Raw genomic sequence first — 22,532 nt, forward strand, 5'->3', positions numbered from 1 at the left:
GCTTCAGACAATTACCACGAGAAGGCGACAGAGCAGTCAAAACGTGCGCCCATCATCAATTCAACCGCAGTCCATCGCCTTACGTCCTTAACCGTACGTGTTTTTTGCCCCCGAATGGGTCTTATGTACACAAAATGGGTCAGAGTGCATGTGAGCGTGAATAATAATTAACAGTAACAGCTCACGGAATGACAACGTTGCAGTGTGGTTTCTAGATAACGTAAATATAAAGAGTTACATAATACAATTATATTTATTTAGTGTGTTCGAGAGGCCACGAGCATTCTGGGATATTACAGCACGTCAGTTTGTTTAAATCAACAAATATTTATATTGATATAAAGTGGGCAAACTGTAACAATACGAGCGAAAAATAAATAACGAGCGTGTTCATTTTGTAAAAATGTGATGTGGCTACGTTGTTGACATTTAACGAGATCACGGGGAAAACTAAACGTCACCGGTAACAAATTCTCGCGATATCAAAGGAGAGCTCTGTGATTGGTCTGACGCACCAAGAAAGGGCGGCTTCGTGGTCACGTGTGGGGCAGTTGCCACTTGCTTGGCATCTGGGACATCAGCGGGAAGTAGGAGTAGAAGGAGGAGAAGGAGCCCTTGCAGGAAACGACTTGTCGACGACAGAAATAAAAATGAAGGTTGAAGAGCGTGCTTTGCAGTGTCGCAATGCAGTCTGACGAAATGGCTTTGAAACGGTGGTGGGTGGATTTAGCCCTGCAGCGAGGCAGCTAGTAGCTAGCCGTGCAGTTATTTAAAGCCATTCAGCCGGACAGGGTGAGTCTCAACAAACAACTTTCTCTACTTAGCACCCCCTCACTTGTTGGTTATCTTCTTCCGTCCAATGACCGTAACATGATCCCAAGAAAGTGTCCGGGCCACAGAGCGAGGAGACGTGATGACGTCACGTCCACCACCACGAGTTAAACGATTTGTACAACAGCAGGACAATTTGTGTCTCCGGTCGGCCACAAAGAATGTCTGTGAATTCCAGTTTGCATCCACTATGAAGGAACAAGAGGGCAACTGTTGAAAGGTGACAGTTGCAGCCCCAGCTGGCATCCGCCCCCTTCCGGTTGAACAATGTCGCTGACGGGATCAACCCCTGGCGCGCAGCTGCTCGCCAAACTCGCCAAACACGTTGCCGGCAGGGCACACAACCAGCTCAGCCGATGGCTGCACAAGAGCGGCGCAGGTGACGAGTGCAACAAGATGGACCTGCTGGCGTGCGGCGGGGACGCGGACGGTGACCCCGAGGCGGCGGCAGGAGAGGTTGGCGTGGAATCCCGGCACCCGTGCTCAGTCACCCCTTTCTGCCTGAAAAGCGCCCTGCTGGCTTGCGTCCTCACGGGCCTGTGCTTCTCCTCGGTGGCGCTGGTCCGCCAGCACCTGAAGGACCTCCTGCTCTGGGTGGAGGGCCTGGACAGCCTGGCGGGGGCCCTGCTCTTTGTGGTAGGCTTTATCGGCGTGTCCTTCCCGTGCAGCTGGGGCTACATTGTGCTCAACGTGGCGGCCGGATACCTGTACGGGTTCGTGCTGGGCGTGGGGCTGGTCATGGTGGGCGTGCTGATCGGCACCTTTGTGGCGCACCTGGCCTGTAAACGACTGCTGACGGACTGGGCGCTGCGCAAGGTGGGCGCCAGCGAGCGGCTGAGCGCCATCATCCGCGTGGTGGAGGGTGGCAGCGGACTCAAAGTCGTGGCCTTAGCGAGACTCACCCCCATCCCCTTTGGACTCCAAAATGCAGTTTTCTCCGTGAGTAGCCCCAGCAACACACTTCACGTTCCAAAGAACGCATTTCATACACCAAGTAGCGCACCATCAACATTTAAAGACAAAACACAACACGACAGGAAAATGAGAGGTTTTAGAAGTCGCTTCTTGAAATATGACTAAAAGCAGTTCTACTCGAGCTGTGTATTAATATTTGGAGAGAGGCACCAGAATGACTGCATTCCTCTTGTGATTGCTTCTGGAAACATTATGACCTCACATCATTCCTGTCAAATTACGCAACCTTGACTTTGTAACCAAACTTTATTTTCAGAAGAGCGCAACACACGTTGCTACATTTTCTGACTATTGAAACATTCCAACTTGATGGCGAAATTATCGCCAGTGGCACTTTTAAACACGTCTCAGATTTCAGCGCAGCGTGCAGCGGTTCACTCGTACGATGGGGTTGTCTTTCATGTGCCCTTTGTGTCGATAAGCGTGGTCGGCCATCTCAAGCAGAAGCCCCTCACAAGCCACAATTCCAGTTCTTCACTTAAGTAGCATTTCCATCCTCAGTTTTTTGTCATCAATTAGAGAGGGTTGTAATTAGTTTAACCGTTAGCTTTCCAAAAAACCCTTTGTTGTAGCTTGTAGTAAATGAATCTGGGGCAGTAACATCGCAGAGGGCGAAGCAGAGAGCATGAAAGCCATTCGGAGCCGGCTTGGGCCGACTCACGCTTCTTTAGTCATTACTTGCGTTGCTAGCTGCTTGACATGGACAAACAAGGAAGACTCGTAGTGGACAAACAAGGAAGACTCGTATGTCTGCTCGTCTCGTTCGCTCACTCTCCGGCATGCCGCTTGGAACAGGCAAGTGCTTTTGCATTCAGCCTTCTGCTTGTCGCAGCTGTTGGGTTGTAGCTCCGGGGTCAAAGGTCTCTTGGCCCCGCTGCATTGAATATGAATTAGATCATTGCAATGATTTTGAAAGGCAACAAAATTGTCCCTGACACCAGTTTCATGGACAAACTGACTTCAAAGCCCCACCCCCACCCCATTGCACTATCGCGCTGTGAACATAAATGCGCTCTGGCACATGGCGCTGTCTTGGAGCAATTGCACGGCGCCTGCTCACTGCTATCGGCCACACTACAGTCCAAGGTCACACACACATTTCATCAAGCTCTCGGACGGAATTCATCCCTGATAAGAGCTGGACTTTTTCCGACATGTGATCAGGCAGCACCTTATTGATATTGCGCGAAATTGTGATGCGGCAAGCGTTTGCTGACAAGTTTGTACGTTGGTGCCAGGTGACGGACGTGTCCTTGCCCAACTATCTCGTGGCGTCGTCAGTGGGCCTGCTGCCCACCCAGCTGCTCAACTCCTACCTGGGCAGCACGCTGCGCACCATGGAGGACGTCATTGCCCAGCAGAGCGTCAGCGGCTACTTTGTCTTCGCTCTACAGGTAGCTCACTGTCGCCAATGAGCGATATGTCACAGCGCGAGTGCGGCTCGAGAAACCAAATGTTCCGTTCCATCCGCTAGCTCACTATGAAAACATTTACTGCACGCGCAGTTAAAAATGCCGAAAGAGTGATAGGTCTGACCGGGAGGTTTGTTGCTTTAGGACGTCGTGGCAAACAGGCCTTTCTGAATTTTCTGAATTCCTCCTGGTAAAAATATTGATATGAAATCTATATTCCAAAATTTTATATTCCAAAATAATCATAGTATGAGTATTTTTTTTTTTTTACATTTCTCCATTCACTGGTTTCAGATCGTGGTCAGCATTGGGCTGATGTTCTACGTGGTTCACCGCGCTCAGGTGGAGCTCAACGCCGCCATCGCCGCCTGCCAGATAGAGTTTCGATCTTCGCACATGAACGGCTTGTCTTCGTCACCCTCCGTTACCGCCGCCGGCAACCACGCAGGATTCACGTACTGTGGCAAACGCACGGCGGCCATTGTTAACGTGGTGTGACCATAAAGCGATCGCGTTGGACTCTGGAATGCCCGGTAGGTGTTTTGCTTTGTTTTGTTTTTGGACCGAGCGGTGAAGGGACCTCAAGAGATGTCAGTGAAATAACACTTTGAATGTCAACTTGATTTGTTTGGACGAATGGCCACCTATGCACCTTCTTTCCTAACACGTTGAGTGTGTCAGCAACTGAAAACAAAGCATAACAACAATAATCATAACGGTATTGATAAGGGCATTGGTCATCTTTTGTGACTTTGAGTGCTTTTGAGTTCAGTGTCTTACTTTTGGGACGGTGACTCACGCCGATCGGTTGAGACGTAAAACTCAGGAATGTTTTAAATACGCTGAGAGAAGCCTTTCCCGTCGATTAATAACGTGAGAAAAAAAAATATTTGAGATTTTTTTTTTAAGAGAGTAGTTAATTCCAGAATGTTGGAAACTAAGCTAAAAGAAATACTATGACGAGATTTTTTTTTTTTTTTACGTGCTATCATTTCTTTTCATATTTTTTTAATACCACCTTGCAACTGAAAACGATGAAGGAGCTTTGAGTGAAATTAGGACTCAAAGAAGGCAGTTGTGATGACAACGCTAGTAGCTTCATGAGTACCGTATTTTTCGGACTAAAAGTCGCTCCGGAGTACGAGTCGAACCAGCCATAAAATGCACAATAAAGTGAAAAAAAACATATATTAATCGCACCGGATTATAAATCGCACTTTTGGGGCAAATTTATTTGTCAAAATCCAACAACAAGAACAGACATGAACCAGCAATAATAGGCTAAACGATACCGTATGCTAACGTAACATATACACAAACAAGGACCTGAGAACGGGCCGGACGTAACATTCAGTGTTATTCAAATAACGATTACATAAATAACACGTTAATCAAACCATCTGTGTCACTCCAATTCATTAAATCCATCGATCGTCCTTTATGTAAACGATGCCGCGTATGCGCCGCGCCGCTGATGTCGGACTCGTCTTGAGTTGCAGTTCTAAATATTCCACAAACCCATATAACATCAATCAAATTCCTCGTCCTTTGTCAACAACGCCGCGCGTGCGCCGCTGACGTCAGCCTCGATGTGATTCCACAGATCTAGTGTATAACTATATTGTAGCGTTAACAAAGTACCAGGAAAGATGTGGGTTTGGTAAACGGCTCTTTATTTAACAAAACAAGAGTTCATTGAGCCAACAACTACTGAACTGTAACGATAAAAACGTATACAAGTTGCTACACAAAATAAAATATGTCAAATAACTATAACAAATAGTTCACCGCCACACGGCCCCAAGCACCGGCGTCGACTTCCAGACGTGTGGCGGCGTGGGCTTCCATCCTTGGAGGTGGCCTTGGAGGTGGCACTTCCAGCCACGGAGGTGGCTGGGACCGCCGTAGAATAGGACATGGGCGTGCGTAGGAGCAGTGTCCGACCCTCATCCACCGTCCCCGGACAGCCATCTGCCAAGCGCCAGCCCCCGACTTCCAGCCACAGAGGTGGAAGAGAGCTCCGTAGAAGAGGACCGGGCGTGCGTAAAAGCCATGTCCGAGCCCAATCCACCGTCCCCAGACAGCCACCCGGCCGGGCGCCGGCCCCCGACTTCCATCCACGGAGGTGAAAGAGAGCTCCGTAGAGTAGGACCGGGCGTGCGTAAAAGCCATAATAGTTTTTCAAACCTTCTGTGTCACTCCAAATCATTAAATCTCTTTGTCTTCCGTGTCACTTACAAACAAAGCCGCTAATGATGCCGGTAGTACGTGGGGCCCTTCGTCGTCCCGTGATCAATTCCTTTGTCCTTTATGTAAACAATTGCCGTAACTTGCAGTTCAAATTACAGTAATCCCTTGCTACATCGCAGTTCCATTTTATTTATTTTTTTAATTTTGAAAATTTGTGAAAAAATTCACATATAAGTGCCCCCCCACCCAAACTAAGAAAAAAAAAACTTATAGTCCGAAAAATACGGTAAGTCCAAATTTTGTAAATGAAGTTGACAAGATTGCGAGTCGTAGCTTGAAGACAAACGTTGCAGGCGTAGCCACGTTTCCATTTACAAAGTCATGTGAATATTAAGAATATTACAAGAACAAAATTGTAGCTTTACAAGTACCATCTTAGCAATATTGTGACAATAAAGTCGAACATTAAAGTTTTTAAAAAATCGTTCAAGCAAAGTTGCAGCCCCGCAAGTAAACGTACAGGCCAAGCTGCGCTTAGATTGTGACAAACGTCAAGATGCAAGTCCAATACTTACAATGAAAAAAAGTTGCGGAATAGAAAAAAAAAGTCTTAGATTTGAAAATGTAAAATTACTTTTTTAACAACAAAAGATGCAACTTTAATCTCAAGATTTCCTTCAATTTCATCTCAATGTTTCTTTGGGGGGAAAAAGACAACTGGAAATATCTTTGTGTTTACCTCAAAGCCTCACGTCTTTGTCTTTGCTTTTATTTGGGGTATTTTTCTGACAGCAAGCTGACAATCAACAAAGGCACTTAAACAATAAACAATGAATGTGCAAATAAGCTTTTTAAGTTTTTTCAACAATTTGCAAAGTGTTGTGGAATACACACAAGGGCTCCTCCATCCATCGTTTTTGGTTTTCTGCTTTTATTCGGTGGCTTGCTGGTTAAAGGGGCCCCCTCCGGTTTTGACCTCAGCAATAATATTTGCATGGCCTCATGCAAAACATGAGATTGATTTTGTAAAGCGAACGAGTCGGAGTACCCACATTCCAGAGTTTGCATCTCGTTGCCTCGTGAATAATTAATGAGCCGCGTCGACACCTTGTGATTGGCATGCACGCAAAAAAAAACCATTTGACTTTTTTTTTTATTTATACGTGCAGAGTATTTGATTTTGGGTCGTATTAATCAATGCAAAAAAAAGGAAGAGGTTCTGTATGAAATTAGTGTTGGTTATGCAACAAGTAACTCAAAGGGAAGATGACACTTCCCCGGTCGGTATTAAGTGCATTACTGTACACACATGCTGTATTTTCTTAAAACACACAATTTGATAGTGCGTAAGTATGCATATACATACGTGTAGACATATGTGGATATTTATGCACAGTGTGACACCTTTGTTCAGTGTTATTTATGAGAGAAACTGATTAAAATGGCTTTTACTACATCCTGTTTGACTTGTTTTTATTTTATTCAACATCTACAACAGGACTTTCTCAGAAAATTAGAATATTGTGATAAAGTTCTTTATTTTCTGTAATGCAATTACAAAAACAAAAATGTCATACATTCTGGATTCATTTCAAATCAATTGAAATATTGCAAGCCTTTTATTTTAATATTGCTGATTATGGCATACAGCTTAAGAAAACTCAAATATCCTATCTCAAAATATTAGAATATTTCCTCGGACCAAGTAAAAAAAAAAAAAGATTTATAACAGCAAAACAAAATCAAACATTTGAAAATGTCCATTAATGCACTCAGTACTTGGTTGGGAATCTTTTTTCATGGATTACTGCATCAATGCGGCTTGGCATGGAGGCAATCAGCCTGTGGCACTGCTGAGGTGTTATGGATGCCCAGGATGCTTCAATAGCGGCCTTTAGCTCATTTGCATTGTTGGGTCTGGTGTCTTTCAGCTTCTTCACAATACCCCACAAATTATCTATGGGGTTCAGGTCAAGGGAATTGGCAGGCCAATCGAGGACAGTAATGCCATGGTCAGTACACCATTTACTGGTGGTTTTGGCACTGTGGGCAGGTGCCAGATCATGCTGGAAAATGAAATCATCTCCATAGAGCTTTTCATCAGATGGAAGCATGTAGTGCTCTAAAATCTCTTGGTACACAGCTGCATTTACGCTGGACTTGATGAAACACAGTGGGCCAACACCAGCAGCTGACATGGCTCCCCAAACCATTGCTGACTCTCGGAACTTCACACTGGATTTCAAGCAACTTGGATTTTGCTCCTCTCCAGCCTTTCTCCAGACTCTGGCGCCTTGACTTCCAAATGAAATACAAAACTTGCTTTCGTCTGAAAAGAGGACTTTGGACCACTCTGCAACTGTCCAGTGCTTCTTTTCCATAGCCCAAGTCAGATGCTTCAGAAGTGGCTTGACCATGGGAATACGGCTATTGTAGGCCATTTCCCGGACACGTCTGTGAACAGTGGCTTTTGATACCTGGACTCCAGCTTCAGTTCACTGTCTTTGAAGCTCTCCCAAATTCTGGAAGCGACTCTTCTTCACAATGCTGTTAAGGCTGCGGTCATCTCTCTTGGTTGTGCAACGTTTCCTGCCACATTTCCCCCTTCCAACACTTTTTGTGGATGTGCTTTGAAACTGCACTCTGAACAGCTTGCTCTTTGAGAAATTTCTATTTGCGTCTTACCCTCCTGATGGAGGGTGTCAATGATGGTCCTCTAGACAGCAGTCAGATCAGCAGTTTTCCCCATACTTGTGATTTAGTTTACTGAACAGAGCTGTGTTTTTCAAGGTTCAGGAAACCCTTGCAGGTGTTTCGAGTTAATTACAGGATTCAAGTGATTAGTTGAATACTACTAGTTTACTTTTTCATGATATTGTAATATTTTGACATAGGGTATTTGAGTTTTCTTTAAGCTGTATGCAATAATCAGCAATATTAAAATAATAAAAGGCTTGCAATATTTCAGTTGATTTGTAATGAATCCAGAATGTATGACATTTGTTTTTTTAATTGCATTTTAGAAAATAAAGAACTTTATCACAATATTCTAATTTTCTGAGACAGTCCTGTAGTTGTAAATTATTAATTTACATGATCAGATAATTTACCCAAAAAAGTTAGTGTCTATGTTGGAACTTTAGAAGAAACTACAAAACCGGGTTTTTTTTTGTTTTTTATTTAAGAAAAACAGAAGTTCTTAATTTGAGAAGTTGTAAAAGAAAAAAAACTGCTCAACTAATAAGGGTTTATTTTGTCAAAGGCTGAATTTGAAAGGTTTTCACACATAAAACGGAAAGGATTTAACTTTTAAGGTTTTCAAGAACAAACGGTCTAATAATTTTATAATAGAATGCAACAATCAGTTAAAAAAGAGAGCATTGTGTAACCATTAAACATTAAATTAAATTTGATGCAGTGTCGCCCTCTGGTGGCCGCACGCCAATACTACATTTTCTATGTTGGACAAAAAACAAAAAATTTGTTGTCACGTGTAATAGTACAAATATTTACCAGGTGACGACGTGAGGAAAGAGCGGCTGAAACAAAGGCACTGCTGCCCTTAAGATGTGTGGCTGACGGTGGTGCTCAAGCTGCAGTAGATGCCCCAGTGGTCGCTGGTGAAGCGGCCGCAGGATAGCTTCTCCAAGCCCACCAGGACCATACGGTCGGGATCCAGGCGGATCGCTCGAGGGTGGGCGGCCGGCCGCAGGAGCACGCGGTCGAAGCGGCAGCGGGAGGTGTAGGGCAGGCTCTTGTTGGAGTTGGCATGGGTGTCCCACGTGTAGCGGCAATGCTCCTGGCGCCCGAGGTGCTCCCAAACGTCACACACGTTGGTGGGCAGGCCCACCTTCACCACCTCGGCGTCACGCAGGTTGGTGTCGCCAGCGAACAGCACGCTGACGTCATCGGGCGCCTCCTGCATTTGCCGCGTCACCTCGCGCAGCTGCTTCATACGCTCACCCGAATGCTCCTTGCAGCTCTCCAGGTGGGACGTCATCAGCCATACCTTTGCGCCCCTAAACGTCACCTGACGGCATTTGGGGCAAAAGCCAACAGCCCAAAGTTGTTCATTCATGAGAAACTTTTTTCAATCACAGGATAAAAAGTGATACGCGATGTTACTTTGAATAATTTTATAAGAAGAAAAATTGTCAATAACTTTTCTTTTTAATATTTCTGTCAGTTTTGGTGTACCTGCGCCATGAGCAGATTCCGTCCCATCCGAGTGGTGGGGTAAGGCACGATTTGGCTTTCCAGCAACTTGACACTCGTCTTCTTCAGCATCATGCCGGTAAAGTAGCCGCCCTCGCCACCTGCTCAGAAACAAGCCACTGACAATAAGAGTGGGCTAACTTAACCAAAATATGACCACCTCAAGAATTCTCATAAAGCATTTCACCTTCAATGATCAAGTAGCTAACAGCGCGTCTCTTCAAATACTCTACGTAAGGCGGAATGAGCTCCTGCAGGAACACCACATCAGGAGTGTATCTATGTGGGAGTGGAGGGGAAACAAATCTTAAAATATATCGCAACAAAAAAGGTGATGTTAAAGGGGTCTTACAACACCAAATAGGAGCACAAGCCTCTGGCACGCTCCGCCAGGTTCTCTGTGTCCAGACCGTCCACGTTCCATGAGATTAGCGTCAGTCTTGAGCCGCTGTCGATGTCCTTGGGGGGTTGAGGCGACGAGCCGGGACTGTCTGCCATTAAATCAATGCTGCAATTAATTCAATGGGAACACGTGGTAAGACAGGGAGGAGCTCATCACATAAAGCATAATGCACATGATGTAGTCCAACTGCTCATCGGTATTAGCAATCCTTCACAGTTAACTGTTGTTTATGTTGAGCATTGTGCAGTATTGACCTTACTGCTGCAGGAGCTTTTGCCTCCTCCACTTTTTGTTTCTTGGTTGGAGGCTCCTGGTGTGAAAGCGACTCCTCAAACACTTTCTCCAGGTCAGCATCGAAGAAACGGTTCAACGCTCTCTGGACAAGGAGCGAAGAGCGGGTGTCCACGCAGTCATCTTTACTAACTACACATTTCGGAAAATCAAAACGTGTACCTTCATGTCCCAGTCGGTCTCCGCCAAGTAGCACTGCGCCACGATGTTGTCAGTGCTCGTTAACCCGGCAAACTCCTCGCATAGTCGAGTTCGCCTCTCTTCTTCATCCCTGGCGTCGGACGTTGAAGCCATACTGTAAAAAACTTAACTAACCGCTTATAAAATGAATTTTCATAAGGAGACTTTCGAAAGGGTAATGCGATTACAAGACAAAATAACACGACGCAGTTGACATATGCATTCCTGTTTATGTTAGCAAGCGCGTGTCCGTTATTGAACACTTCCGGGTGTTTTTACCTTTTGTTTCCGAGCACGAATGTCAGAAGTACCAAAGCTTTTAAAATTTCAGATGAATGCGTTTTAAATTATTTTACGGAATTCATGATTTTTCAACGTTTAATTATGGTCATTTATCATATCTGATATGTCTTATAATTTCATTTTCCTTTCTAGTCATGTTTCGCCCCGTAAAAATCAACCAACTTCCGGATTTAGTTTGACATTGCAAGTAAAGGTGTTGGTACGGTAAGGTATCAATTATTCAAATGGCATCGGCGTCTTTAAAAACAATCCAACAAATAATGCGGGTTATGAAAGACAAGCCAGGCTTTGACCGAGTCCTAAACAAGGTGAGTATTTAGCCGTTTCAACAACAATGGAATTATTTCAGTCGAGTGTTCAGATGTTGAGGCGGTCCTGTCTTTCCGTTTGTACATTGTCCCATGTGTCCAGGTAGAAGTGGTCTCGGCGTCGGTGGGCAAGGTGGTGTGCGAGATGCAAGTGGCCGAGGAACACACCAACGGCTTCGGGACGCTGCACGGCGGCCTCACGGCCACCCTGGTGGACGTCATCTCCACCATGGCTATCATGTACAGCGACAGAGGAGCGCCCGGAGTGAGCGTCGACATGAATATCACGTCAGTTGCTTCTTGACACATCTTTATCTCTCACCCCCTTCCTCTGTAAAATGTTCCATTTTTTTTCTTCGTCATGAAAGGTTCTGATCTTTCCTTGTATAATTGTGCAGGTACATGAACGCAGCCAAGCTGGGCGAGGACGTGCTTATCACGGCTCAAGTGCTGAAGGAGGGACGAACGTTGGCGTTTTCTACCGTGGACTTGACCAGCAAGGCCACAGGAAAGTTGATCGCGCAGGGACGGCACACCAAACACCTCGGCAGCAGCTAAACACATGCTTCCAGGGGAGGTAACATGTCAAACAAGTTTGACATGTTATTGTTATATATGTTATACATGTTATATTACCCTTGTATCATTTTGCCTTCATTTTTGTATGAACACTTCATTCACTTGACAATTAAAACAAATTGCAAAGGTATTTTATTCTCCAATATAATTCTAACAACTTAAAATATTTCATATTGTCAGTTTTGTTCTTACTCCATAAATTATTTTTGCCAAATATTATCAGGTTTTATTTTTCACCTTTTTAAAAAGGTGACTTTGGTTACACTTTCATTTAGTCTCAAATTGTTAGTTTGTAAAGTTCTCCAATAGTCATACAAAAAGACTTTGATTTATGGCTCCTTTGAGATTTTTGCCTAACAGGCTTTAAGTTGTAAATAAAGTCAGTAATACAATAATAAAAAAAGAAATAGAGACAATTTTGAATTGACTATTTTTATTGATATATGCTCAGCAGTATTGATCAACAGAACAAAAAGGAAAAAAAAGCCTCAAACTTTCAACAGGACACACTTGTCATGAACATGAAAAAACAATTGAGAAGCAATTTGATCAAATCAAAACAGAAAATGTTAGTTTGCTTTAGTTAGCTGCATAGTTATTCTCATCATTGAAAGAGCGTGTATCCCAAATCAGACATCAGTAGTGATTCCAGCATAACACAAACCCGCACAAAAGTGAAATCTCCAGTCCAGAAAAGAAGCAATCGGCACATATGATTGAACGTCATATTGTTCGCGATGTTATTACAATTGTGTTACACCCCAAAGTTGGTTTTCCTGAAAACGACAAATAAAACAAAACACTTTTTCCTGTGACAACAAGGGTTAAATATCATGTCCGTGTTTCTCTTCCAACATAAAAGAAGAGTTCCTGCCTGCCACTGTGACTGCCACAGCGACCCATCGCTCCAAATCAATGTTCGTGCAGGTTGCCGGAAAACAAAATAGATGACTGAGTGGGAATGAGAGGGGGAGAGAGGAGGGAGGAGAAGGGGTCAAGATGGCTCCTGAAGGCAAGACAAGGGATGGAGGATCGAGAGGTGGAGTTTTTTTTTTTTTTTGAGGGCGTGTCCGCCCTTGGGAAGTAGCCTAGTCAGGCATGTAAGGTCTGAGGTGGTCCTCGACGTCGCCCACGCCCCAGCAGGTCAGCTGGTCCTGGGGGAGGTGCAAACACAGGCTGCACAGCTTCAGCACCGTCGCCCTGCTCTGAACGGTCTGCAAAAACATGCACGGAAAAAAAAAAAAAAAAAAAATCGCCTTGAAAAACAAGTTCAATCGCACTGTTGACGCAGGCAGCTGAGTCTGACCTGTAGGTGGTGTCTATCCATGAAGAGAAAGACCGACTGCGCAGGGTTGTTCATGATCATTCCAGCTTTGTCCTTGCGAGTGAGCGCGTGCAAGCACTGCTTCTCGTAGTCGCCGTGCTGGAACTCAAACTTGGCCTGAAACAATGATGGGAATTTAACAGTGCCCCGCTGACATGACAAGCTGGATCCAAATTCTACACTTAGCATGGATGTCAATGGGTTATTTCCCTACTCGTTCAAATTACTTTTATAAATGTAAAGTGTATTTTCCCGCCACTGGTTCTGACCTGAATGGGCCTGAAGGGCTCGTCATCGGCTCCCTTCCACCTGGAGAAAAGCAGACAGACGATCTTGTCAATGTCGTTGCGTGGCCAAAGAATGAAGTCCATCTCCTGCGTGCAGCCAATCACGTCCTGATGTAGAGAAAATGCCGTCATTAAGGCATGTATTCCACCACAGCGCCGCGTGCTTGTAGGCTAACAGTTTTTTTTACATTGTCTCGTTTCAATAAGATAAAAATTGAATGGCTAATGGTAAAGCGGTAAGGCCCTTTCACGGAACGAAAAGCAGCGTCACGCATTCATGAGCATACCCTTCGCATGGACTGGTATCGTGGGGCGTGGAGTTGCACCACATCCTTGTGTAGGAGCTCTATGGAACTCTCCAGCGAGTAGCGAGAATCCCGCACGCCTCGCAGGATGTCCTCCTCATAGTTGTTGGTCATCACCGGCACCACTTCGGCAACCTCGAAGAGCGCCGACTTCTTTTTCTGCCGAGACAGCCAAATGAGCATATGAGGTGATGGTCAAACATTTGGTCAGTTTTTGTTGGTCTGCACAACAACCTTGTCCTTGAAAACAAAGGCGATGTAAATCTTGAAATCGAACTGATCGGCCAACGATTCCCGTTTCTTCCGCAGTTGGGCACGGAGACGATTTCTGGTTTGGTTTCGTCGCGTGGTTGGATCCCCCATGGTCAGTTGCGATGGTGTCGCTTTTTGACCCTTTTTGACTACTAATTTTTAGGGTTGCGCTTCTAGTTGATGGAGCGCTAACCGCGTCTGTACACTTGCCACTCGAGGACTAAAAACTGAAACAGGTCTTCTAACCAAACAACACCATATCAAATCATTTTCCTGTGCGTTTTGAGGGGAACAAGGCTTCTGGCGCGAGATTTTCGCTAAGACTACATCACCTTGTTGGTTATTCATAAATCCATCATTTTAAGACGCGAAGACAGCTGCCTACAGGTTTTCTCAGCAGATTTTAAAATAAAAAGAGTAAAAATGTGGCTGGTTATTAGAAGTATTACTTCCTAGAATAGAGCCCCATAGCGGCGCTCGGTGAAATGGAGGACTAGCGGACTAAGATTCGGGGTAGGTTCAAAGTGCTTCATCCATGGCTGAGTGTACTGGACCGGAAATACGGACGAGCATGGCAGGGAGACGTTGGCACACATGGAAGAGGAACAAGACGACTAAGGCTGTCTGACATTTTCCTTGCCGCTTTATGGCTTGCGGCCTACTTGCTCCTGCAAGTCCTCGTGCTGCTGCTGCTCATGCTGTATTTTTAGCACTCTAGCTAAATCGAGCTAGCAGGCTAACCGTTGACTTAACAGCGATCAAAGCTACATTTTATCTCCTAACGGGTCCGAGTTACTTTTTCTTTTATTTCAGGAAGGGGAAAGCTTCTCGATTACGACTCGGTCATCTTTCTTTACATGTCCTCGCCAGTATTGCGCGATGCTAAAAAGCTAACAGGCAGCTAGCGCGTGAGCTCGACATTTCGTCTCCCTAGTCAAGTTCAGATCGCGACGTCAACAACTCGGTAGGGATTACTTATTTTAATCTGTAAACTAAAATAACCCCACGTCTTGTGTCGCGTCTTTTAAGAGCTTGTGGATCTTTCCCTCCGTCCGTCGTTGCCCTATATGCTGCCGCATGCCATGTCAAGATAAATCGACGGTCCAGCTGAAGTCCCCCGTTCTTTCAGTCGACGTGCGAAGCGGTCTGTCTCCCGGCGGCGGGCCCATTATTTCGTGTCCAGCGGTTTTGTTTTTTTCGCACACACTCGGTACGTCGCCCTTTTTCGGTCGGATTAATGACGGCCACAAAAAAAAAAAAACAAGCTTCGCGAAGCCCTCCTGTGTCGGAAAGCTTCTCCAAAATGGCTGCCGGACAAACACGTGACGTTTGTTTGACGCGTCACGCACGAAGAACGACAGGGCGGGACCAATTGTGGGCGAGTTTGTCACGTGACCCCTTGCGAGCGACCTTAAACCAGTTGCGCGAGTCTTTCTGCACACGAAGCATTTCCTTTGTAAACTTCTGCGCCTTTTAACGGTAAGATGACAATTACGTGACTCAATTTAAATCATATTTACAGCACTATGCAGTGGCTAATTGTCACTTACCGCTCGTTAGCACACCGTAGTCTTGCTAGACGGCCTAAAGTTGGTTTAAATTGGCGCTGCCTTTGCTAGCATACCATGCTGCCGACATTTTGTTTGTTTTGTTCTCCGTTTTAAAGCTGCTGTCACTTTCACGGCGGATTTAAAGCCCCAGAGACATCCCTTTTTTTTTTCAATTAGAACGAAATTTGATAGAATGTATAAAGAGAACACATTTGCCGCATTGGAAATTAAAAATGGACAGCGATTACTAAGAATAAAGCTAAAATTAAATGCCAGTTCATCGATCGGGTTCCGCACGCAGCCACACTGGTGGCGGCATTACTGTGACGTCATAAAGCTAAAATTAAATGCCAGTTTATCGATCGGGTTCCGCACGCAGCTACACTGGTGGCGCCATTACTGTGACGTCACATGTTGTGCAAACGGATCTCAACAAACCCAAACAGCAGATGGCAGATGATAGCGACAGCTCCGTTTCTAGCGGCAATATTAGCATCATTTTATCCGATTCAGAAACCTCTTTTGACGCAGAATATGATGAATCTAGCAGTTCACTTGGGCTGAGCTGAGCACGTTTTATGATTTGTGCCCCTCCCGTCACTCTGGTTAGGTTGGCATAGAAAAAAGTGCTCTTGGGGGCTTTAGAGTGCCGAGTTGACCACTGCGCATGAAGAAATGAACATCTGCAGCGTTTGGTTTAGGTTTTAGGCGCATTTTTAATTTTATTGCTTAAATCGCATTTTTTCAACGAGCTGAGCACGTTTTCTCAATTGTGCCCCTCCCGTCACGCTTCGACATACTTTTCAAAGTCAAAGTCTCCTTTATTGTCAATTCCTCTGCATGTCAAGACACACAAAGAGATCGAAATTACGTTTCGTAAGACAGAGTTCACAACGCACATACAAGTAAACAACACAGGAAAAATAAAACAAGAAGTCAACATCAATGAACAATAAGAGTGATAGCACGCTAGCCGCTCCCGATGCACAGCAGAGTCACCGGAAAGATGACAGTCAACCAGGCCACTGTGAACACGAGCACACAGCAGGCACGCACTGTCCGGTTCGTGGATCCTATCAGGCGAACGCAACCCATCTTGTCGTCCCGCGAACGAACGTACGCCAGGAGAATGGAAGGCACGGCTGGGCGAGCTGGGTTGGCCGCAAGCCTGGCCCGACGTCTCCGCGCTGGCCCCGCTTCTCTTTTTGTTTACATTCACTGAAGCTAAACGCGAACAACTTGAGACGTCACTTCCGGCTGGCGGTTTGGTGCAGTCAAACTCGTCTGCGCGGCAAATTTAAATTATATTTTTCAGAGCAACAGCTTCCTTTTCGTTGTTTTGATCGTCAATTTATATTTATAAGCCCATAAGCTAACTAAAACCGATTTATACATATACCGATGTCTCTGGGCCTTTAAGGACTGCAAGATGAGTTTCGGTGCCAAAGTGAGACGTGGCCGAGCCAAGAACAACGAGAACGCAAAAGTGGGCGTCAAGGTGAGGAAAAAAAAGCTAGACATTCTGGGGTTGTTTTTTTGGGGCGTGCAGAAGCTGTTAAAGCAGGGGTGTCAAACTCATTTTTTTCGCGGGCCGCATTGTAGTCATAGCTTCTTTCGGAGGGCCATTATGACTGTCAACCTAAATAAATGTATGAGCACCTCATATTATGTACAGTAAAAGCTACAAGACAAACTGACAAATAACTTGTTTTCAAATCAGACGAGTAAAAACTGGTCAAATATTTTAAAAAATAGTTGTGATTAAAAGTGAAGACAATTTGCAATTCTAGTAATGACACGAATTTGATGCAGAATTTGTCTTCGTGGGCCACATAAAATGATGTGGTGGGCCGTATCTGCCCCCCGGGCCTTGAGTTTGACACCTGTGTGCGTTTGAGGGCAACATATTGCCGTTTAAAAGGATTCCTGATATCTGCAAATCTGTTGAATTTTCTCTTGAGGGATTCAAATCAGTAGTCAATAAGTACAAATCTTATTGGTAACACTGTCTAAGAACTGTCTATTTGAATATATATATATATATATATATATATACACATGTGTGTGTGTGCGCGCGTGCGTGCCGTATATTCTGCACCTTAAGGTGCACTTAAAAGCCTTTAATTTTCTCAAAAACCACACTTTTGTGTGGACCAAATTCCAAAATCTGTACACTCGTTTTGTGCGGCTTCCATGTTATATAGGTGTAATATGAAGACCCGATAAACCAATCAGAGGACATTATGTTTTACATAGATCGGGACAAAAGACAATCAGGACTGTACGTAGCACATAGAGTACGTACCTCCACCGCCATTGATAAATACTATCGTTTGTGCAAATCTGTAAAGATGTTTTGTGTGGCTTTCGCCACACAAAGACGTAATATACAGGTGTAACATATAGACCCGATGAACCAAACAGAGTAGATTACGTTTTACGTAGATCGTTTTATTTGGGGTCCTAATGCTGTTTTCTTTGCACAAACGATTGTACCGTAATTTCCGGACTATAAGACGCGACTTTTTTCCATAATTTTGGACCCTGCGGCTTATAGTCAGGTGCGGCTTATATAAGATTTTTTTTCGTGATTTTTGTGATGACTTGATCACTTTTACTCTTAACACTATTATATACAGTAAAAGCTACAAAACAAACTGACAAATAACTCGTTTTCAAATCAGATGAGTAAAAACTGGTCGAATATTAAAAAAAAAGATATTAAAAGTGAAGACAATTTGCAATTCTAGTAATGACACATGAATTTGATGCACAATTTGTCTTCGCGGGCCACATAGAATGATGTGGCGGGCCGTATCTGGCCCCTGGGCCTTGAGTTTGACACCTGTGCTCTAAACCCTTTCTCTTACTCTGCCATATCACTCAGAGATTACACAAAGCAGTGGCGCTGTTTGGACCATCTGCATTGTATTAAAACCCAATCAATCAGCATTTAAATTCAATTCTTCGGACATTTTGCTCACCAAAAACAAGTTGTAATGAAGGTGAACTTTTAATGCATTTTATTCAGAAGGTTGCTTTGAACCTTAAACGGCGGCGCGGTGTACTTATGGATTTTTACGGCCTCCGGCCTCCAGGGGGCGCTCTAGCAGGAAGCAAGAGCGAGACAGGCGAAGAAGAGATAATGCGCCGAAGAAGACGTGCTAGTTTGTGTTTACATTTCGCGCATCACGCAGAACGCGATCAAGTCGGACATTACTGAAAAGGAAGCCTTTATACACAAACCGTCATCCTGGGGAACAAAAGAAATGCATATGATGCCGCTTTTAAGCCAAAGCCAGTCGATGTTGATGACATTATCTTGTGTCTACTCTGGAGCGTACTTATGGATTTTTACGGCCTCCGGTCTCCAGGGGGCGCTCTAGCAGGAAGCAAGAGCGAGACAGACAAAGAAGAGATAATGCCCCGAAGAAGACGTGATCATCTCGCGCATCACGCACACACCCGCATTCACACAAAGACAGGAAGCTTTTATACACAAACCGTCATTATGGGGGACAAAAGAAATGCATACGATGCCGCTTTTAAGCTATACATGTCGCTCGCTAGTTTAATGTATTTTAGCGCTTCGTGCATGAATAAGATTAGCATGAACAGACCCTTTTCACACTCGAAGAAATGCATAAAAGCGACGACGAAAGAGAGACTGAGAAAGTGTGAGGCGAAGGATATCTAACGCTATTCCAATCGGACACTAAGGAGAAAGACTTTGATGGTTTCAGTGCACAGGAGGAAGATGAAGACGGCTCTTTTTTTACTTTTACTGGTATGTTTTTTTTAACCAGCCCTGTTAGTGCTATGCTACCGTGTTGCTGCTGTGTTGCTGCTGTGTTATCGCCGCGTCTCAGTGACTTTGCTGTGTTACTTCCGTGTTGCTGCGGTATTACTGCCGCGTCAGTGTTTGGAAAGAAATGTTAAGGTATGTTATTAAAGCTTTAAAAAAACTTTCTGTGTCCAGTCTTTCTTTGCTAATAACTCGCGTGCACACTTCTGCGGTACTACTGCTGCGTCACAGGCAATGTTTAGAAAGACATGTTCAAGTATGTTATTAAAACGTTAAAAAGGCTTTCTATGTACTGTCTTTCTTTGTAAAAAACTCGTGTGCACGTGCGGCTTATAGTCCGGTGCGGCTTATGTAAGAAAAAAACTGAAATATCCCTGAATTTTAGCTGGTGCGGCTTATAATCCGGTGCGGTTTATAGTCCGGCAATTACGGTATTTATTTATCAATGGCGGCGGAGGTACGTACTCTACGTGTTACCTGAAGTCCTCTGATTGGTTTACCGCCCCGATCTACGTAAAACGTAATGTCCTCTGATTGGTTCATCAGGTCTACATATTATGCATGTTTATTACGTCGCTTTACAGATTTGTATTTATTTACCAATGGCAGCAAAGGTACGTACTCCTACGTGTTACGCCTAGTCCTCTGATTGTTTTTTTTTTTTTTATATCCGGATCTACGTACGTTATTGTGTTATTTATTCATTATTTATTCAGCACGCTTTTGTTGTACTTGTTTACTTGTTTGTCTGTTGTGAGCCATGTCTTGTCACCGTGGGATAGGGGGGAACGAAATTTCGGTTTCTTTGTGTGTCTTTGGCATGTGGAGAAATTGACAATAAAGCTGACTTTGACTTTAACTTTGACTTTGAAAATAAAACGTATGTCCTCTGATTGGTTCATCGGGTCTTCATATTACACCTGTATATTACGGAAGCCACACAAAACAACTTTACAGATTTTTGAATTTGGTCCGCACAAAAGGCGCACCTTCGTTTTTTGAGAAAATTAAAGGCTTTTATGTGCGCCTTATGGTCGTGAAAATATGGTAACAATAATGTGAGTACAGTAGAGTACATGTTTAAACAGCAGAATAAAGTACAACCAAACTCACTGTCTGCTTACATGACATTTTTTTTTTGTTTACCGTAAGTCATGGCACGCATGCGCCCTATAATGCGGTGCGCCCCATGTTTAGATTAAACACAAAATAGACCCCGCAACTGAGTGCGCCTTTTAACCCGTAGCGCCTTATGGTGCAGAAAATACGGTATATTGAATAACCAACTTAAAGGTTGCCATGTTAGGCCTCAAAACAAACATTCATTGGCTTTTTTCAATCATTAGACTTAAAATAAAAAATTCTTAGGAAGGTAATAGGCAATTTTCTAAATAACTTTATAAATTACTTTCACCCCAATTGGAATAGGTTTAAAATGACAGTTTGTATAAATTAACTCGTCATCTTTGTCACATTTTACGTGACATTGCTCTTTCAGAGCTTTTTCTCACAAGCGCCTGAGTCCTCGAGTTCTTCCAGGACGAAGTTGCAAGTCCTCCAGCCCTTGTCAGTCAACAGTGACTTGGGAAAGTCGACTCAGGTGACTGTTATTTTTTTTTAGTAAATTAGTTTGAAGTTGTTTTTTTTCTTTAGAACAAAAAGTGAATTTGGGCTTTTCTGTGGTTCCAGGCGGCAAAGGGTGCCATCCCCAAACGCAAACAGTGGCTTGACAAGCAAAGCAGAGGCTTGAAAAGGGTGAAGGTGGAAGTGAAGTCAACACAGACTGAAGATGTTTCTTCTTTGAACGATGATGCCTACGAGCTTATGATCAAAGGCAAGATGACATTTTGTCTGCTAATATTACCTCTACTTGAGCTAACTCTTTGTTGTTTTTGTAGAAACACCTCCTCCTGCTTACTGGAAGGAAATGGCAGAAGAGCGTCGCAAGGCTTTGTTTGATGTTCTACAGGAGAATGAGAAGGTGAGTTAAGGTTCTATTGTTTAGTTGGCCAGTGGAGCCGAGGAACTATTACATGCACACTTATGGGGGAATAATTCAGTTTCTGGTTGGGATTATTTACCCACTCCCCCCCCCCCCCCAAGCCAATTTAAAGTTTACTTTTTTACATTTATTTTCTGGCCGTTTTTAAATTTTGTTGTACATGTATGTTTTTTTAATTAATGACTTTAAACGCAAGTCAGCTCTTGAATGACACTTAAGTCCTTTTTTCATAAATTAAGTTGAGCCCGACCTGCCCATTCTCGCCTGCATTTTTTTAATCAACCGCTTTGAAAACCAACCAGCTGCACAAAGACATTGAGGCCAAAGATGAGCAAATTGCTCAGCTGAAGAGCGACAATGAGGAGCTTCGCGAGCTGTCCGATCACGTCCAGCGCATGGCCGACATGATCGAGGTATGCGCTCGACGCGACACGATGTGCTCTGCTGAATGTTCATGAGTGCTTCCTTGTCGGGGTCGCAACTAAAGCCGCTAGTTTCTGTTCAGAGGCTGACTGGGAAGGGACCAGACAACCTGGAGGAACTGAAGAGCCTTGCACTGAATGAAGAACAAGGGCAACGTGATGTGGCAGAAGATGAAGATGATTGTGAGGAACATGAAGATTACAGTTATAGTGAGGCAGAGGAACAAACTTCAGATGATGTGGATGAAGAGCAGCAGCAGCATTAACTCTACCCAAGGGATATGAGAGGCATGTCCAAAATGGCTCCAAATAAATTGTTTTCCCCACTTGAAATATATTTTAAAGTTGTTGGAAATCCGTAGGCGTGGCGTCCTCCAACACATGTGGCCCTGTCAGTGTTCCGAGAGCAAATGACTACTTTTTTTTTTTCATTTGCTGGGAGGCACTTGAATGTTTTGATGTACATGCTGTATTTTAAAATAAATGTTTTACACACCGTCTAATGTCATGTTCTATACATCTGCAAAAGTCAAGTTTTTGACAGTGGTTTGGATTGTTTGCTGCTGTCGTATGGTGGCAGTTTGACATGACACGACACTAATACTTGCACGCTAGCATCTTGTTTGAGCAATTATTTTCCAAACATGAAACTGAGCAAAAACTGGGCACAATTCACAGTGGTGTTGCGTTTTCTTCAAGGTGTCCGTCGTTGAGCAAGGAAAACAAAGATGTGGAGTAATAGTTGGTTCTTTATTTGCAAGCTCTTGGGTTGTCTCACGGCAGTCTGTACACAATGCACTTCAACAAATGAAAAACAACCACGTCAGACTCTAGATCAGAAGGGTTTATACTGTCCACAAGCAGGATTACGGAAGGGAAGAAATGGGAGGGGAAAAGA

General features: G+C 44.1%; 5 protein-coding genes across 6 annotated transcripts; 3 read left to right on the top strand and 2 right to left on the bottom strand.

Annotated features, from left to right (window-relative positions):
* The first annotated feature begins 524 nt into the window (after window positions 1–524).
* Window positions 525–6,864, top strand: tmem64 (transmembrane protein 64). Its single transcript, XM_088364305.1, has 3 exons — window positions 525–1,770; window positions 3,045–3,200; window positions 3,513–6,864. Exons 1-3 carry the CDS (start codon window positions 1,099–1,101, stop codon window positions 3,714–3,716), a joined length of 1,032 nt encoding a protein of 343 aa, XP_088220431.1. The 5' UTR covers window positions 525–1,098; the 3' UTR covers window positions 3,717–6,864.
* Window positions 6,865–8,641: 1,777 nt separating this feature from the next.
* On the bottom strand, window positions 8,642–11,385 carry tdp2b (tyrosyl-DNA phosphodiesterase 2b). Its single transcript, XM_088364300.1, has 6 exons — window positions 10,480–11,385; window positions 10,281–10,402; window positions 9,976–10,131; window positions 9,811–9,902; window positions 9,606–9,724; window positions 8,642–9,438 (listed from the first exon to the last, which is right to left on the bottom strand). The coding sequence occupies exons 1-6, from the start codon at window positions 10,609–10,611 to the stop codon at window positions 8,971–8,973; spliced, it is 1,089 nt and encodes a 362-aa protein (XP_088220426.1). The 5' UTR covers window positions 10,612–11,385; the 3' UTR covers window positions 8,642–8,970.
* On the top strand, window positions 10,767–12,110 carry acot13 (acyl-CoA thioesterase 13). The gene is made up of 3 exons (XM_088364327.1): window positions 10,767–11,108; window positions 11,212–11,396; window positions 11,507–12,110. Exons 1-3 carry the CDS (start codon window positions 11,025–11,027, stop codon window positions 11,664–11,666), a joined length of 429 nt encoding a protein of 142 aa, XP_088220453.1. The 5' UTR covers window positions 10,767–11,024; the 3' UTR covers window positions 11,667–12,110.
* c21h6orf62 (chromosome 21 C6orf62 homolog) lies at window positions 12,104–15,181 on the bottom strand. Its single transcript, XM_088364320.1, has 5 exons — window positions 13,838–15,181; window positions 13,586–13,762; window positions 13,281–13,406; window positions 12,994–13,128; window positions 12,104–12,901 (listed from the first exon to the last, which is right to left on the bottom strand). The coding sequence occupies exons 1-5, from the start codon at window positions 13,964–13,966 to the stop codon at window positions 12,776–12,778; spliced, it is 693 nt and encodes a 230-aa protein (XP_088220446.1). The 5' UTR covers window positions 13,967–15,181; the 3' UTR covers window positions 12,104–12,775.
* Window positions 15,182–22,137, top strand: gmnn (geminin DNA replication inhibitor). Of its 2 annotated transcripts, none has more exons than XM_088364313.1 (7): window positions 15,182–15,334; window positions 16,826–16,903; window positions 20,709–20,810; window positions 20,900–21,044; window positions 21,109–21,191; window positions 21,515–21,625; window positions 21,718–22,137. In XM_088364313.1, the coding sequence occupies exons 2-7, from the start codon at window positions 16,835–16,837 to the stop codon at window positions 21,898–21,900; spliced, it is 693 nt and encodes a 230-aa protein (XP_088220439.1). In that variant the 5' UTR covers window positions 15,182–15,334; window positions 16,826–16,834; the 3' UTR covers window positions 21,901–22,137. The 2 variants fall into 2 exon arrangements, with proteins under 2 accessions (XP_088220439.1, XP_088220438.1); XM_088364312.1 differs by lacking the exon at window positions 15,182–15,334 and adding an exon at window positions 16,077–16,467.
* Window positions 22,138–22,532: the final 395 nt, after the last annotated feature.

The sequence above is a fragment of the Syngnathus floridae genome, chromosome 21 (genome assembly GCF_059516105.1).
Source record: "Syngnathus floridae isolate MCC-2025c chromosome 21, RoL_Sflo_1.0, whole genome shotgun sequence".
Taxonomy (NCBI): Eukaryota; Metazoa; Chordata; class Actinopteri; order Syngnathiformes; family Syngnathidae; genus Syngnathus; species Syngnathus floridae.